Source organism: Oryzias latipes, chromosome 22 (assembly GCF_053564925.1).
Source record: "Oryzias latipes strain Hd-rR chromosome 22, Olatipes_Hd-rR_3.1".
Taxonomy (NCBI): domain Eukaryota; kingdom Metazoa; phylum Chordata; class Actinopteri; order Beloniformes; family Adrianichthyidae; genus Oryzias; species Oryzias latipes.
Window position 1 is genome coordinate 10,233,367 of NC_136258.1, and position 14,759 is coordinate 10,248,125.

The window sequence follows — 14,759 nt, forward strand, 5'->3', positions numbered from 1 at the left end:
TGACTGTTAATGAATCTTTATTTTTCCATCATGTTTTTAATTTTTTATTTTTTTTACAAAGTTCACAAAAGCTTTTTGATTTGTGGCTTTAAGATGTCTCTATTGCAGTCAGATCATTCCTTTTACCTGCATTAGACATTCCTGCTTTAAAAAACACCAGCAGGTCTGAAAGCCACTTTTCAGGATGTGAGTCCAGGTAACAGGTTTAAAACCTCTTAATTGCAGGTTTGGCGTTAAGGAAACAAAAATTATGAAAGACACAGAAAGTTATTAAAATTCAATGACTTGCAGAAACTCTTGACTTTTGAGAGATATTCAGAGTTTTCATAAACTAGTCATTGATGGGCAAAAGAAGACCTCATATGAGCAAACTAAAGAGTCAAATCATGTCAACGACAAAAACAATATTTGACAAAACTTTAAAAATTAAAATAAAGGATGCATTTTAGGCCTAAAACTTTTTTTACTTTAGTCTTTGAGTTGCTTAGCTGACAGCTGGCTCTATTTTGTATTTTATCATGTTGAGCAAACAAGAATAGCAGTGTTGCTACACACTGAAGTTGCAACTGAGCGGGAGCCTGTTTGCAGTAGTTACAAAATAAAATGGTGTGGTTGGAGGAAGCAGAAGAGAAGACGTTTGTGTTTGGAGGTGAAGAAAACAAATGCAGAATGAAATCATGAAAATTGCCTACAGAAAGCTGCTGTTTCTCCTCCACTAACACCCTTTATTAAATAAATTCTCTTCAGGAAATAAATAGTTGTGAGATGTGCCCTTCCGTCTTCCTACCACTGATTTGCATGTAAACCAGACGTCTCTTGGACTCAGATGAGGTCTTCAGGAGGTGGTGAGTTTTTCTCCTGTAGCTGGCTGGGCTGTGCTGACGGGATGGGCTGTTGAGGAGGAGGAGGAGGAGGGCCCATGGAAGGAGGAGGAAGGCTGTTGGGAGGAAGAGGTCCCATCAAGGGGCGGTATGGAGGCATGTTTGGATGAGATGCAGGAGGAAGAAGAGGTCCACTGGGAGGAAATCGTGGAGGGAACATCATTCCTGAAGGAGGGGGCGCCCACACTAGAGGAGAAGGAAACAGCGTCAATGTTTTCTGGAGACAGTACAAGCCACAAGAACGGCCGGCTATCTTACTGGGCCTCATAAGTGGACCGCCCATTCCCCTGGGAGGGTAAAAATCAGTGGGAGGTGGTCCTCCATAAGGGGCAGAGCCTCTGCGAGGAAAAGGTCCATCTGTGGGCCCCAAAGAAGATCTAGGAAGAGGGGGGCCACCCATCCTTGGATCCAACTCAGGGGGAGTCCTCCGATCACCGGGGCCAGACTAATAACAGTTACAACAAAGGCTTTAAGGAGACTGGACAGCAGAGATTCACACTGAAATCAACACTTTGCTTACTAGTCTGCCATCTTGATCCCCAGGTACAAAGCTGTCTTCTCTAAATGCTCCGTCTTCAGGGACAAACATTCAGAGCATTAGACGTAAAAACAACACCACAAATATTTACAGCAGCTAAAAACAGACTAACCAGCCATATCTACAGGATGAGGGGGCCCTGGGGGAAGGCCTCTGGGGGGGAGGGTACCGGGAGGAGGTAGCAAACTCATGCCTGCTGGAGGAGGTGGATGTCTCCTGAACATGGGAGGCCCTGGCTCTGGGAACATATAGCCTGGAGAGAAATATTTAAAATGTCATTAGCTACAAGAAAGAAAAAAAAACAACAACAAAATGTGTGTTATTTATGAATTTGATGTTGTCTTTACTTAAGAGTCTCCTTCTCACTGCAAACTAAAGTTTATATAACAAAACCTAGAAATTCTTTTACTTTTTTACTGTAATTAAATATGCCTTCAAACAAGCAACAGTAGGAAAGAGTCAGACATGTTAATAAGTTGAAAATGGCTTTCAATTACACAGACTTTTAAAAACATTAAAATATGAGCATTTTTCTCACAATATTTACTTTGATGTCAGTATCAGGAAAAAAAACTGACTGCTTTTAGCTTCTTTATATGTGGCAGTTAAAAACAGGCCAGAAGATCCTCAAACAGACAAAATGTGAAATAAAGCACAATTTTCAAGCATCCTGAGGACCATACCATGATCACAAAACACACAAACATGCATTTCCATGTGCATTTTCAGACAACTTTTAAGATTTGAACTAACGTTTGATATTAGAGTTAGAACCATACTGCTGATTTATTATAAAAAAAACTTCTAGTTTGAAATCATTTTAATTAAAAATTGCTTGTTTACTGTAGTTCCAGAAACAATCAAACAAGTAAGTTTTCAGCTCTCTGTGAGTAAAGAATAACAGCTGGTTGTGGTTGACATGATGAAAGCCTTTTTTCATGTCAGCTTCAGTGAACTGATCTACTCCAAGTATTGAACAGCTGATCCAAAGATCCTCACCATCAGCAGCTGCCTCAGGAATATGTAGGAGGATAGAGAGGAGAGCATGTTTTGGAAACTTGCTTCTCCTACATTTGATTTTAGGACAGTGGAGAAGCACATTTGATTGTTGTGTGAGTTGAATATTATAATAAAAATTATATAGGAGGGAGGGAAAAAGCAAGTAAACATTAGAGATACAGTTAACAGGGTCCAATAAAGACTAACTTTTGATTTACTGGTGGAAGATCCCTCATCAGATCTAGAGGATCTGATCATAGAAATAGATACAACTGATGCTTTGAAGGCTTTCTCCATTTAATCACCAAAAGGTTACTTCTTGGGGTCCAAGACATGTACTTCACATCCTAATCAAGGAGCACCTGCATCGGTTAGCAACAGTGTAATGACTTATTGATGGTGCAGCAGAAATGGCATCATGCCATGTGCAAAACTCACAATGAAACCCAGAAATGACTGATATGAAGTTTTCTTTGCTGCAGTATGATGACTAATGTTTGTTAACAACATGCAAACCAAATAAGATGAAGACTATTATCCCTTGTGCTATCCTAGGCACTTTAACGGTGGGAGTTGGGTCATCTAGACCCACAACTAGACAGTGCTCTGAACCTTTTTTCTTCAATGATTTGTGATCTTCATTGGTGTCCATGGACTACATGAAATCTTTCCACCATTATCCACCTTTGTCATGGTAGGGAGAACACGTCAATGGAAGGGTGGGGTCATCTAAGATAGCACAAGGGTTGCACATATCTATACCTTCAAAACATGTATGACTTACCTGCTCTAATTTTGTTTTAAAATGAGAGTTTTCATTAACTTATAGAGAGCTTAATCAAATTTCTTGCTATGGTTAGTTCCCAGTTGTGGCGATAAAGCCTTGGAGGTTTTCCTACTCCTTTTTTTTTAGCCTGACTCCACACACCTGGGTGTCCAAGAGGACCTGGGGGACCTTGAGGGGGTCCTGGAGGGGGTCCCCTGCGATCCCTCTCCCATGTAGGAGAAATGGACCCACTGTCTGAATGGGGACCTCCGCTGTGCTCCATCTCTCCTTGGCCACTTGGGGGCTCCCCTGGATTTCGCATCACTGGGGAAGAAAAAAAAACAACAGAAGTCCATAAGAAAACAGAAGAAAGAACAAAAAGATAATATGGCAGAATATACATTGGTCAAAGAAGATGAGAGAAGAAATGGCTCAAAGAAATTAGGTTAGGTCCAATTAGAGAACAAAGAAGGCAGAAAACTGTTTTTTCCATTAAAAAAGATACATCAACAGCATGAGATTTGTATTTGTTTGGTACAACCCAGACTGGAGGCAGCATATCATCAGAGAAAGCTACAGCATGTGCCATCATTTGCACTTCATTCTGCTCCAGTCATCACCAACATGCTGTATCTGCCCTACATGAATGATCCAGAAGAAACGTCTCTCCAGCTGTTTACTGTACTTTACCTCTGGGGGAGAGTCTTGCAGGCGGCTCATCCATAAGTACAGGAGAGGAAAGGAAAGCTCTGTTTTCAGAAGATGGTCGACCTAGAGGAGAAGGACCATAAGGTGACCTTTCACCTACGAACGAATTAAAAAAAACAAAAAGGAATTTCAGGGCCAAAAATAAGTTTACAATCCCTAAAAGACACAATGTTTCTATAGTAAATGACAAATGTTCAATAAAGGCAGGAAAATATGCTTAACAAGTGAGAGAGAGGATAACGCACAGTGAACACACACAACCACTGGATTTGGTTGTGTGGTATTCAAGTCCCACTCCGATCATCTATTTTTAAAGTTTTTCCAGAGGGCTTTTGATTATGATTATGCTGTTTTTAAAAAAAAACAAAAAACTTGTGTTTCTGCAAAGCAGCAGTAGTTAATCAGAAATGCAACTCCACCCCCACTTCCCCTTTCCATTGCAATGGGGGGTTAAGAACAGGGAACTTGAAGCCTACTCAGCATATTTTCTATGACACAAATGCCCTCTTTTTGAACAGCATTTTTTCGTCTTTTCCTGATTCACAATAATTTGAATGAGAAGTACTTAGAAATGCAATTTATAAGTCGATTTAGCCACGAAAAAAAAAAACCCACAAAACAATTTTCATCAAAGTAGATCTTTGAAGTAACAAAAAGAAGGGGTGTTGTTTTTAAAACTAAATTCCATTTGTTTGATGACAAAAATCTTTAAGAAGCACTTCAGACGAAATTACTGATAAGCCGCATCTCCTCAAAGCTGTGTGTGTGTGTGCGTGTGTGTGTTTGGGTGTGTGTGTGCTTACCTCGAAAAGGCAGCGGTCTAGCAAGGCTGTTCAAGGCATATAGATCTTTGTCAAGAGAATCCAACTTATATTGTGTGTCTGTGAGTCTGTAAACGAACAATATTTGTAAAATCTGGGATTTAAAAAAAACAACACAAGAATAACTAAATACATAGTATTATCTGCGTTTATGCGTGAGTGAATGTTGTAAATTGAATCTGGCCACTGAATACGCTGAAGTTGATGGCTAAAAAAAAAGCTAAAGCTGATAGTTTGCTAACTGTTAGCCAACAGCTCCAGCAGTTTCAGCTCTCAGTTTCATTTTTGTTCTTTTGGTTTCAGTATATTCAGTGGCCAGATTCACACTTGCATTTTCACAGGTAATGCTATCCATCTAGTAAAATCTACTTTAAAGAAAAGCATTTGGACCATAGTTTTTTTTGTATTGCTTTATAATTAGTGCAAAAGGCTTACATTTACTTTTAAATAGTAACATTTTGTACTTTTGACAAAGCATAAGGAATACACAGCTGCTTTTATGGTTCTTGATCCACTTACTTTTGTCGTAGAAGAGCGTTCTCTCTTCTAATGTCTGACAGCTCCCTCTCTGCTGCTCGGGCTGCCAGCTGACAAAAAAACAAAGATGGATTAGGTTTGGGGAACCTCCCAAATGGATAAATAAAGTTGTCTATGTATATTCAAGTATTTTGAAAATAAGGAAAAATTGTTGCAGATACAATGCTCCCTCGTTTCTTACAGGGGGTTATGTTCTAAAAATAACCCAAGATAGTTGACATCCCCGAAGTAGGATTACAGATATTTAAGGATGGAAACATAACACACTTTTCTGAGACAGAGATGAACATTTTTGCACTTTTTCTATTTTAACATCTCGAAGCTCAGACTTTCATAGAAAAATAATTCCAGTATTACAGAATGAAAACAAAGACTTGAACGCGATAGAAGATTTAACAGATTTGACAAGATACGCATTCTGTACAGGAGACTCTGAGATTGACGTCTAGATTGATAGACAAAAATCAACAGCCAATCAGGACGCAGATCACAGTGCACTGAAAAAATAAAAAACACGCAAAATTGGTCTAGAAACGAGAAACAAGTATACTGCAGGAAAATGAACCACGATATAGCGAGGGAGCACTGTACATCACGTTGACATTAACTGACCTGAATATTGTAAATTACAAGACTAATCTCTTTTGTAATCTAGGGTTTGTTTTTAAACTCAGCGGAAATGAGTGGTTTACTTCATTTTACCCAGTTATTATGAGCTTTCTTCTCATGTGCTGATATCTGAGTCTCGTAGGATTGTTTTGTTTTCTTCATCTCATCCCCCATTTCTTCTGCTCGTTGTCTAAAACAAAAAAGCATATTAACCTTTGATGAGAGGCTCCCTTATGCTCTCACTGGTATTTTATCAGCGACATATACCTGTAGTTATTAAGCTCTTCAATGGCCATTGCAATGTTTTTGTCTGCTTTACTCAGCTTCTCCTCTTTTTGGTGACGCTCCCTCTCTTCCACAGTCAGCAATCTATAAAAGCATAGGGTTGACACTAAAAATGCTATGAAATATTTATAACCAATCCTCACATACGGTACAGACCAAATGTTTGGACACACCTTCTCATTCAAAGAGTTTTCTTTAGTTTCAGGACTATGAAAATTGCAGAATCACACTGAAGGCATCAAAACTATGAATTAACACATGTGGAATTATAAACACAACAGAAACGTGTGAAACAACTGAAAATATGTCATATTCTAGGTTCTTCGTAGTAGCCACCTTTTGATTTGATTACTGCTTTGTACACTCTTGGCATTCTCTTGATGAGCTTCCAGAGGTAGTCACCTGAAATGGTCTTCCAACAGTCTTGAAGGAGTTCCTACAGATGCTTAGCTCTTGTTGGCCCTTTTGCCTTCACTCTGCAGTCCAGCTCACCCCAAACCATCTGGATTGGGTTCAGGTCTGGTGACTGTGGAGCCCTGGTCATCTGGCTCAGCCCCCCATCACTCTCCTTCTTGGTCAAATAGCCCTTACACAGTCTGGAAGTGTGTTTGGGGTCATTGTCCTGTTGAAAAATAAATGATGGTCCAACCAAACGTAAACGGGTTGGAACCAATCACCAAAATCTCCAATCTGAACTCCTCAGACCAAAGCACAGATTTCCACTGGTCTAATGTCCATTCCTTGTGTTCTTTAGCCCAAACAAGTCTCTTCTGCTTGTTGCCTTTCTTTAGCAGTGGTTTCCTAGCAGATATTCTAGCATGAAGGCCTGATTCACACTGCTTTTTTCTTGCCATAATCCAAATTCTAACAGTTTATTCAGTAGGACTATCAGCTGTGTGTCCATCTGACTTCTGCACAACACAACTGATGGTCCCAACCTCATTTATAAGACAAGACATGACACTTATTAAACCTGACAGGACACAGCTGTGAAGTGAAATACATTTCAGGTGACTACCTCTGGAAGCTCATCAAGAGAATGCCAGGAGTGTGTAAAGCAGTAATCAAAGCAAAAGGTGGCTACTATGAAGAACCTACAATATGACATATTTTCAGTTGTTTCAAACTTTTCTGTTATGTTTATAATTCCACATGTGTTAATTCATAGTTTTGATGCCTTCAGTGTGAATCTAGAATTTTCCTAGTCATGAAAATAAAGAAAACTCTTTGAATGAGAAGGTGTGTCCAAACTTTTGCTCTGTACTGTAGCTTTGGTTAGTCTGTACCTGTGTAGCTTCAGCTCATTTTCTTGGTACATTTCTGTCATAATCTGGAGCTTTTGTTGTAACTGTTCAACCTGAAGACATGAAAAAACATAGATTATAATAAAAGGAAAAAAAGCATTAATAAAACAAATATTTAAAAAACAACATCACAGATCATTTACCTGTTCAAAGTAGATCTTAGTATCAGACTGCAGAGACAATGTCTCATTTTCCAGCACCCTAATGCTGTCTTAAAGGGAGAAAAACAACAAACAGGCAAACAATTAAAATAAAATTGCATCTGTAAGTGTTTAACTGCATAGACACAAAATATGTCCACTGATTTCTTTGTAAATAAAGTTTTATTTTAGTTTTCACATCCCATCATCTTCGAGTAAATCTTCACTTTGTCTTTAGAATTACAGGCCTACTGAATCCCAGTCCACATGAGGTTCTGTTCTGCTGGTTTTACAGACCCTAACCGGCTGAAGATGACCTGGATCAGGTGTGTGTTTTTCTAATGAAAAACTGCAATTGGGGGGTTTTATTAGAAAACAATAAAAACACCACCCCTTGAAGACTACATTTTGACACTTGTGCCAAAGGCTAAAACATTTTTTTCCAGATGTGTCAAGCTGCTTCACAAGATAACAGATTATTAGAGTTTCAAAAAAACAGCTTTTACAACTTTTAGAGTGAACTTTTCTATGACATAAGATTGTGCGAGCAAATGATGAGCACAGAAACTGCTGTTCCAGGGAGTCTCAGAACTTCATCTTTGGTCAAACTCAGAAGAAACTTCAAACGTGACAGAAAAATTCGGAAAAACGTGGGGTCAGCTTACCTTGCAAGTCTTCCTTTGCTTTGACTTCATCATTAAGTTTGGCAAAAACTCTGTCTTTATCTTCGTCCACTGATTTAAGATCAGCGTTCAGCTATCCAAAAAAAAAAGGAAAAGAAATTACAGTATAATCTGTAGCTAAACTGAAAGAACAAAAGCCTGTCAGCAAATGTGCAGAGCCACACACACTGATTTCAACAGTAAGTGATGACATTTCCATTAATAAAACCATGGCAACGTTAAATTATTTAACCAATTAAGCTATGCCAAAAAGAACTTTCTTGCCCAGCAAGTACATGAAAGAAAATAAAGATTTTATCTTTGTATTTGCCTTCAATGTTCACATGAATCAGCATGTACAAATACCTTAGCAGCATAAATAAGCTTCTGGACTTTCTGAAGATGTGTGTCTGTGAGGTTCTCATTTCCACTTTTCTCCCATTTTCCTGATCTCCCCTTGGTTGACCCCTTCTCGACTCCTTCCTCTTCCTCTTCCTCCAGGCCTGAATCCCAACCCTTCATCTTGAGTAGCTGATCTGTAAGAGACTGGAAGTAAACAAATATTAAAATATTTAATTTTTCAATCCATGCAGTCTTGGCTCTAATGGATCAGTCATATTATCAGTGTGTCCTGGGAACAAGAATTTTGCGAGATTGGGGTAGTTTCCACCCCACATGCAGACATAACTACAAAAACAAAAACTAATTCCAGCTTGAAGACAAAGTTTTCATCTGGTACTAAGCAGAACATCAGATGGACCTGGGGGAAGCAACCATACCTTTATGCGTTCATCTTTGTTGCCAACATCCTGCAGCATTGCACTGTGAGCAAACTCACATCTTTGCATCTCCTCCTCCAACTCACTCACTCTTTCTGCCCATCCCTCCACTTCCTGTCTAAACTGCAGGTTCAAACAGAAAAAGAGAACAAAAAGGTTAATAAACAAGCATAAAATCACAAAATAAATAAACATGATCAGTATTTTTTAGATACATTTCTGATCAAATACAGTTGGATACACTGCACATGTGAAAAAGACAAGGCTAAGAGAGCAAAAAAGAAAAACCTTTTAACACGGTAACTCTCCTAGCTTCCTTGGAAGGTAATTGAATGAAAAAGTATCCTACATGCATGTTGGTCTCTTGTAGCAGTTTGTTCTCCTCTTCTGCTGTTTCCAGGTTCCTCTGGAGTCTGTCACTGTTCATATTGTATATCTTCAGAGTGGTCTGTGCCTGCAGACCAAAAACATAAAGAGATTTTGCAATTCAGAAAAACTAGAGAGTTAAAAAAAAAAACAAGAAAGTTTTCTTTCCCCCTTACTTTATTAATAACCCACGAGGATTAAAATGGTACGTTTAAATTTAAATAAAGACCCACTCAGATGAAAATTGTCTTTTTGATGTTTCGACATGCTCTTGTCACATTTTTCTGATGATAGCGGAAGAAAATTCTGCGTGCAATTGCAATTTCGAGTATATTTCCTGTGAATCAGGAGCAGACGCAAAAAATACCGTTGGAAAAAGATCATATTTGTGACTTAGAAATTTCCCTGAAGGGGCAACAAGCTCCCTGCTCCACTCCATTCTAATGCATCCACTTATAGACTAACAGATCCATGAAAGTCTTCGTTTTCCTTGTCCGAGCTGACAACTGGCTCAAAACTGTAAGGCTGGACAGCTCCAAGACCTGGGGCCTCATTTATAAAACTTTGCGTAGGATTTGCGTCAGAAGTGGCGTACGGATGAAACATAGGACGTGCGTACGCACAGAAACATTCGGATTTATAAAACCGTGCGCACGCACATCCTACGCATCTTTCCCTTAATAAATCACAACCAATTCTAAATGCAGCGCAGCTTTTGCGGCTTCATGACACGCCCATAGTTGCCCATAAATAGTCCGTGAAACGCCCACAAATGAATATTCATTGATGGCGAAACCATGGCAAAACACCGTGAGGAAATGAAAAAAACGCAACTTCACTCAATGTGAAGTAGAAGTTATCGTTGGCGAGGTGGAAAGAGGAGGAAAGTGTTGTTTGGAGGGCACAGTGTGGGCATTACTAATGCCTAAAAGCCACGTGAGTGGCAGACGCCGTTAATGCTGTAGCCTCACAACCTCGGACCGTGGCCGAAATGAAAAAGAAATGGTCGGACATCAAAGTCGAGGCAAAAAAACGTCTGGTGCTGCATCGCCAGAGTGTCTCTGCCACCGGGGGGGGGGACACCGGAGCTGACCCCTCTTGAGGAGAGACTGGCGGCAATAATTGGGGAATCCCTTAAGTGGAGTGGTGACTGAGGCGCAGGGGGACACCGACGCGCCAGATGCACCGGGTGACACACCCCCAAAAGCCTGCAGAGGTCCAACAGGACGGCTCGAGGAAGTCAGAACCGGCTCACAAGCTCACAAACTCGTCCTCGTTTGCCAGCAAGTCTCCTTGCTGTCTAAAGATGCGTTCACTCCGAATTCTTCCATTTGCCACATCTTCTAAGAGCCCAAGATCAGCCATTGTGCGTCATTACGCATTGTGATGGGGCATTTATTTCACTCCATTTATTACATCTGACAAGCTACAGATGTCGGTAATAATCGACATGGAAATGGGAAATTGATCAGCGCAAATCTAATTTCTTGTTGCTTTCTGAATGGTTGAGACATACGCCATACATTGTTTTATCAAAAATAAAACAAACTAAAGGCATATGCATGAATACCATAATTCTGTAGTTTATGAAGAAATGTTTTACTATGAAAACAACTTTCCCCAGTGGACAATTAATGCATCTCTCTCTATCTGTCCATCTGTCTGTCTGATTGCACCTATATCGGCTCCGCCAGACGGACACATTAACGAGAATATCAGTTTTGTACATTATTTCGTTCTGTTAACTATATTATTTATGAGGGTGAATTGTACAACATGCCAATATTGCAGAACATATTTCACTTTTCTTTTTGCAAATATGTGTTCATTTGAATTTCTGTTGTAATTTTCGTTTGATTTTTTTTGTTTGTTTCACTGCTGATCGATCAAACGGGTGTTCGTGTAGCTGTTAATTGTAAGACTTGCTTTGTGAAGTTTTCATGTTATTTATGAGAGGCAGTATTGTCATTTTCACTTTCACGTGTTTCTCCCATCTGCTGACGGCGTCGCCATTTCTCATTTCACCCGTTTTTGTGCGTACGCCTGGGTCAGAGCTTGCGTGAAGGGCCGCACATTTTCCCGTCAAGTTTGCTTTTTATAAATCTCAATTATTGCGTAGAGAGTGGCGTACGCCTTCTTTTGTGCGTACGCAACGTTTATAAATGAGGCCCCAGCTCACCAGTTTTGTTGCACCAGTGATGTTAGTTTGTGGGTGTGAGGCACTTTATGCTAGCAGGAGAGTGTGTAAACAGATGGGTGATGATGAGTGGGGTAGAGTTACTTCTGCGCCAGCAGTCCTGGCCACAACTAAAAGGTGAATTTCATATGAACAAGTGCTGCTCTGCAGAAACTATGTCCCACAAAATGACATTGTTTTTTTTTGCCTACAGAACAGCATAATTATTATTAAAACAAAAACACTGGAAATGCTTTTTTAATAGATGGAAAGATAATGGGTCTTTAAGTTGAATTAAAAGAAACGTAGATATCAGGGACACTGTACCTGCTCTTCCTGAGACTGGAGTTCTTTGGCTTCTTCTTCCAGTCCTCTCATGCTCTCCTCGAGTGAGGCAATCTAGAAAAACAGAGATTAAACAAGAAAAAAAAAAGTAAAAATGTTGTTTTGAACACTCAGTCAACAAAAGGAGTTGAAGTACCATTGTCATTTAAGATCCCATTCCAACCATAATTATTTTTATCTTGAAATCGTCCAAGTGGTTTTTTAAAGTTGACGTTTTTAGCCAAAATCAAAAAGACTTTGTCGTTTTCTTAAGACATGTTTTAAAGCTGTGTTTGCACTCTCACCCACGAGCTTATACCCTTGAGCTAATATTAGTAGCACAGAAATAACAATAAGCAATATTGGATCAATCCAGCTGTACATTTTTCAGCTAGAATCACAATTTGCTACAGCACGAGTGTTGGAAGCTCATCGTGTCTTGCACACCTGAGCGTCTGCGAGCCAAGGGGAGAGGAGACTTTGGCACACCCATTTCAGTAGTTGGGCCGTTAGTCCGAGCATTTTCAAGCATTCGTTTTTCATCTACTCCTGATCCAACAAGGTTTGAATTAATACCAAGAAATAATTTAGTCAGCCACCAATTGTGCAAATTCTCCCACTTAAAAAGATGAGAGAGCCCTGTAATTTTCATCACAGGTATACCTCAACTACGAGAGGCGAAATGAGGAAAAAAAAAATTCAGTGTTTGATTTTTAAAGAATTTATCTGCAAATTATGGTGGAAAATAAAAAGTTGGTCATCTACAAACAAAAGATTTCTGGCCGTCACAGACAGACCTGTAACTTCTTCTGTAAGAGGATCCTCTGTCTTCCTGTTTAAACCTGTTATCTATATAAAAGACACCTGTCAGAGACAAGGCTGAAGCTACGGCTAAATGGTGGTACCGTCATTCTTAGCAAAGTGTCTTAAATAGAATCAAATAAACAGAAAGAAAAAAGTATTTTATGATCTTTCATATTCCTAACTATTCAGTGTTTTATCAGTTACGTTTGGATGAACAAAGAGATGAAATCCTGGAGATGGAAAGTGTTTTTAGATCAGTGAATGGGTCATTTCCCACGGCACACCTGTTGAAACACACTGGTCTAAGGACACCAGAAAAAAAAAACTGTACCCTCTTTTCTTGCTCTGTCCTGTGTTCCCTTTGCCGGTCCAGTTGATCTTTAATCTCTTCCAGATCCTTCTCCAGCTCAGTTTTAGCGTTTTCTAGCTGCTTGGCTTTGAGCTGCATTTTAAAAGACAAAAGAAGGTTGTCAGACACGTTTGACTCTTCAAGACAATTTCTGTATTATTGGAAACATTCTAATTATTTGACCATTTTAGCACTTTTATAAATTATAATAAAAAGGGCCATTTAAAAACAAAACAAAAAAAAATTTCTTCAAATGACTCAAATATAACATTTTAAAAATGTTTCAAAAGTACATGTAAAAATTAGGGGTGACTTCCTCTTTCAATCACTCTAAATATGCAATTTAAAGGCAATTTTTTTTTTTACATATATATATCGTAATAATCTTCAGACAGACAAATGAAATTGAGGTCACAGTGGTCCATCACTGTCTCGCCTAAAAAGAATTTTTTTAATGGAAGAACTACAATTTAATTCAATTTAAATCAGTTTATTATAAAAACATTATCCTCTTCTGAACACGTCTTCCAAACATTAAGAAATCTTGCATCTCAATGTGCAAATATATAGATAAATATTGAGTTGTTATAAAATACCAAATGTCACCTTACTGTTGTTTTCCTTCGCCTTACCTTTAGATTTTCTGATTTTTCAGCTTGGGCCAGGACACCACTGTCCCTCAAGGAGACGTCCAGGTCATCATACTGGGGAGAACACGTCAGAAGAATATAAATCTTAGTGAGGAGTACAATCAACCCGAAGCTGCAGGGCCACACAACACAATTTATAATCTTCAATCAACCTATAAGCCATGTTTTTGTGCTGTGGGGGTGTGTGTGTGTGGGGGGGCAGGCTCCACATGTGGGGGGACCAGTTGGGATTTGGACCAGCGTCTTCACACTGTGAGGAGAAGGTGCTTACCCTATATCTGATGAAAATTGTGTTTTTGGTGTTTTTAACATGTTCTTGCAGCATTTTTTTCATGATTGAGGAATTATATAATATATAAAGAAATATAAAGAAAATTACGGTTAGCTTACGATTGCATGTCTAAGTATTTCTTTATTTAAATAGTAGTTAATCAGTAGCAGATGAAAACATTTTATTTGAGAAAGACCTTATTTGTGACTTTAAAAAATACACGGGCCTGGCCACAAGCTCCCTGCTCTGCTCCACAACGGGGAGGAAAATGGGGGACAAGGTTGCCCCACGCCAACAATGCCCCCCCACAAATTAGAGCTGAACTTCTAAGCCTCTTCCAGCTGCAGGTAGCAGACATCCTTTGGTAAACACTAGTAAAGGTTAAATAAATAAATAAATAAATAAAAAGCCTCTCCATCCTTCTCCAGTGTGAACACTGGCTGTACTCACGTTCAAGAACCCACATTTAGCCCGTTCATGTACGTGAATCAAATACCCGCTATGAACGTAGCTTAATAGCCCCTAGTCTTAGGTGACTGCAGGTCGTATTGTTCCCAGACAGCGAGCGGTAACCAACCTGCCCAGAGCACTCACCTCTTGTTGACACTGACTGAGAGTTTCCAGGACTTTACACTTCTCATCGAGCAGTTGAGCAACCTGCTCAGCCATCCATCGCTCCTTACCTAGAAAGAGAAGACATTCGGATAGAAGACTTTTTTTGTTATAATCACAAGATAGTCAAACAGAACGCTGATAATCTTTTGTAAAAATAAACTGTAACAAGGTTATA

General features: G+C 39.3%; 1 protein-coding gene across 9 annotated transcripts in view; it reads right to left on the bottom strand.

Annotated features, from left to right (window-relative positions):
• mia2 (MIA SH3 domain ER export factor 2) overlaps positions 1-14,759 on the bottom strand; it is a 25,983-nt gene continuing 11,224 nt past the window's right edge. For 7 of the 9 annotated variants that reach the window (XM_023951876.1, XM_023951877.2, XM_023951874.2 and 4 more), the window contains 20 exons: positions 14,564-14,652; positions 13,681-13,752; positions 13,031-13,141; positions 11,899-11,970; positions 9,379-9,483; positions 9,030-9,152; positions 8,617-8,796; positions 8,254-8,344; positions 7,592-7,659; positions 7,431-7,501; positions 6,127-6,228; positions 5,953-6,049; positions 5,233-5,300; positions 4,696-4,781; positions 3,875-3,988; positions 3,347-3,508; positions 1,532-1,672; positions 1,402-1,454; positions 1,140-1,326; positions 1-1,067 (listed from right to left, as the gene is read on the bottom strand). In XM_023951876.1, the coding sequence (XP_023807644.1) occupies positions 823-1,067; positions 1,140-1,326; positions 1,402-1,454; positions 1,532-1,672; positions 3,347-3,508; positions 3,875-3,988; positions 4,696-4,781; positions 5,233-5,300; positions 5,953-6,049; positions 6,127-6,228; positions 7,431-7,501; positions 7,592-7,659; positions 8,254-8,344; positions 8,617-8,796; positions 9,030-9,152; positions 9,379-9,483; positions 11,899-11,970; positions 13,031-13,141; positions 13,681-13,752; positions 14,564-14,652 (2,237 nt within the window). In that variant the 3' untranslated portion in view covers positions 1-822. The remainder of the gene's footprint in view (positions 1,068-1,139; positions 1,327-1,401; positions 1,455-1,531; positions 1,673-3,346; positions 3,509-3,874; positions 3,989-4,695; positions 4,782-5,232; positions 5,301-5,952; positions 6,050-6,126; positions 6,229-7,430; positions 7,502-7,591; positions 7,660-8,253; positions 8,345-8,616; positions 8,797-9,029; positions 9,153-9,378; positions 9,484-11,898; positions 11,971-13,030; positions 13,142-13,680; positions 13,753-14,563; positions 14,653-14,759) is intronic. The other 2 variants (XM_078940387.1, XM_023951875.2) reach the window with 1 other exon arrangement.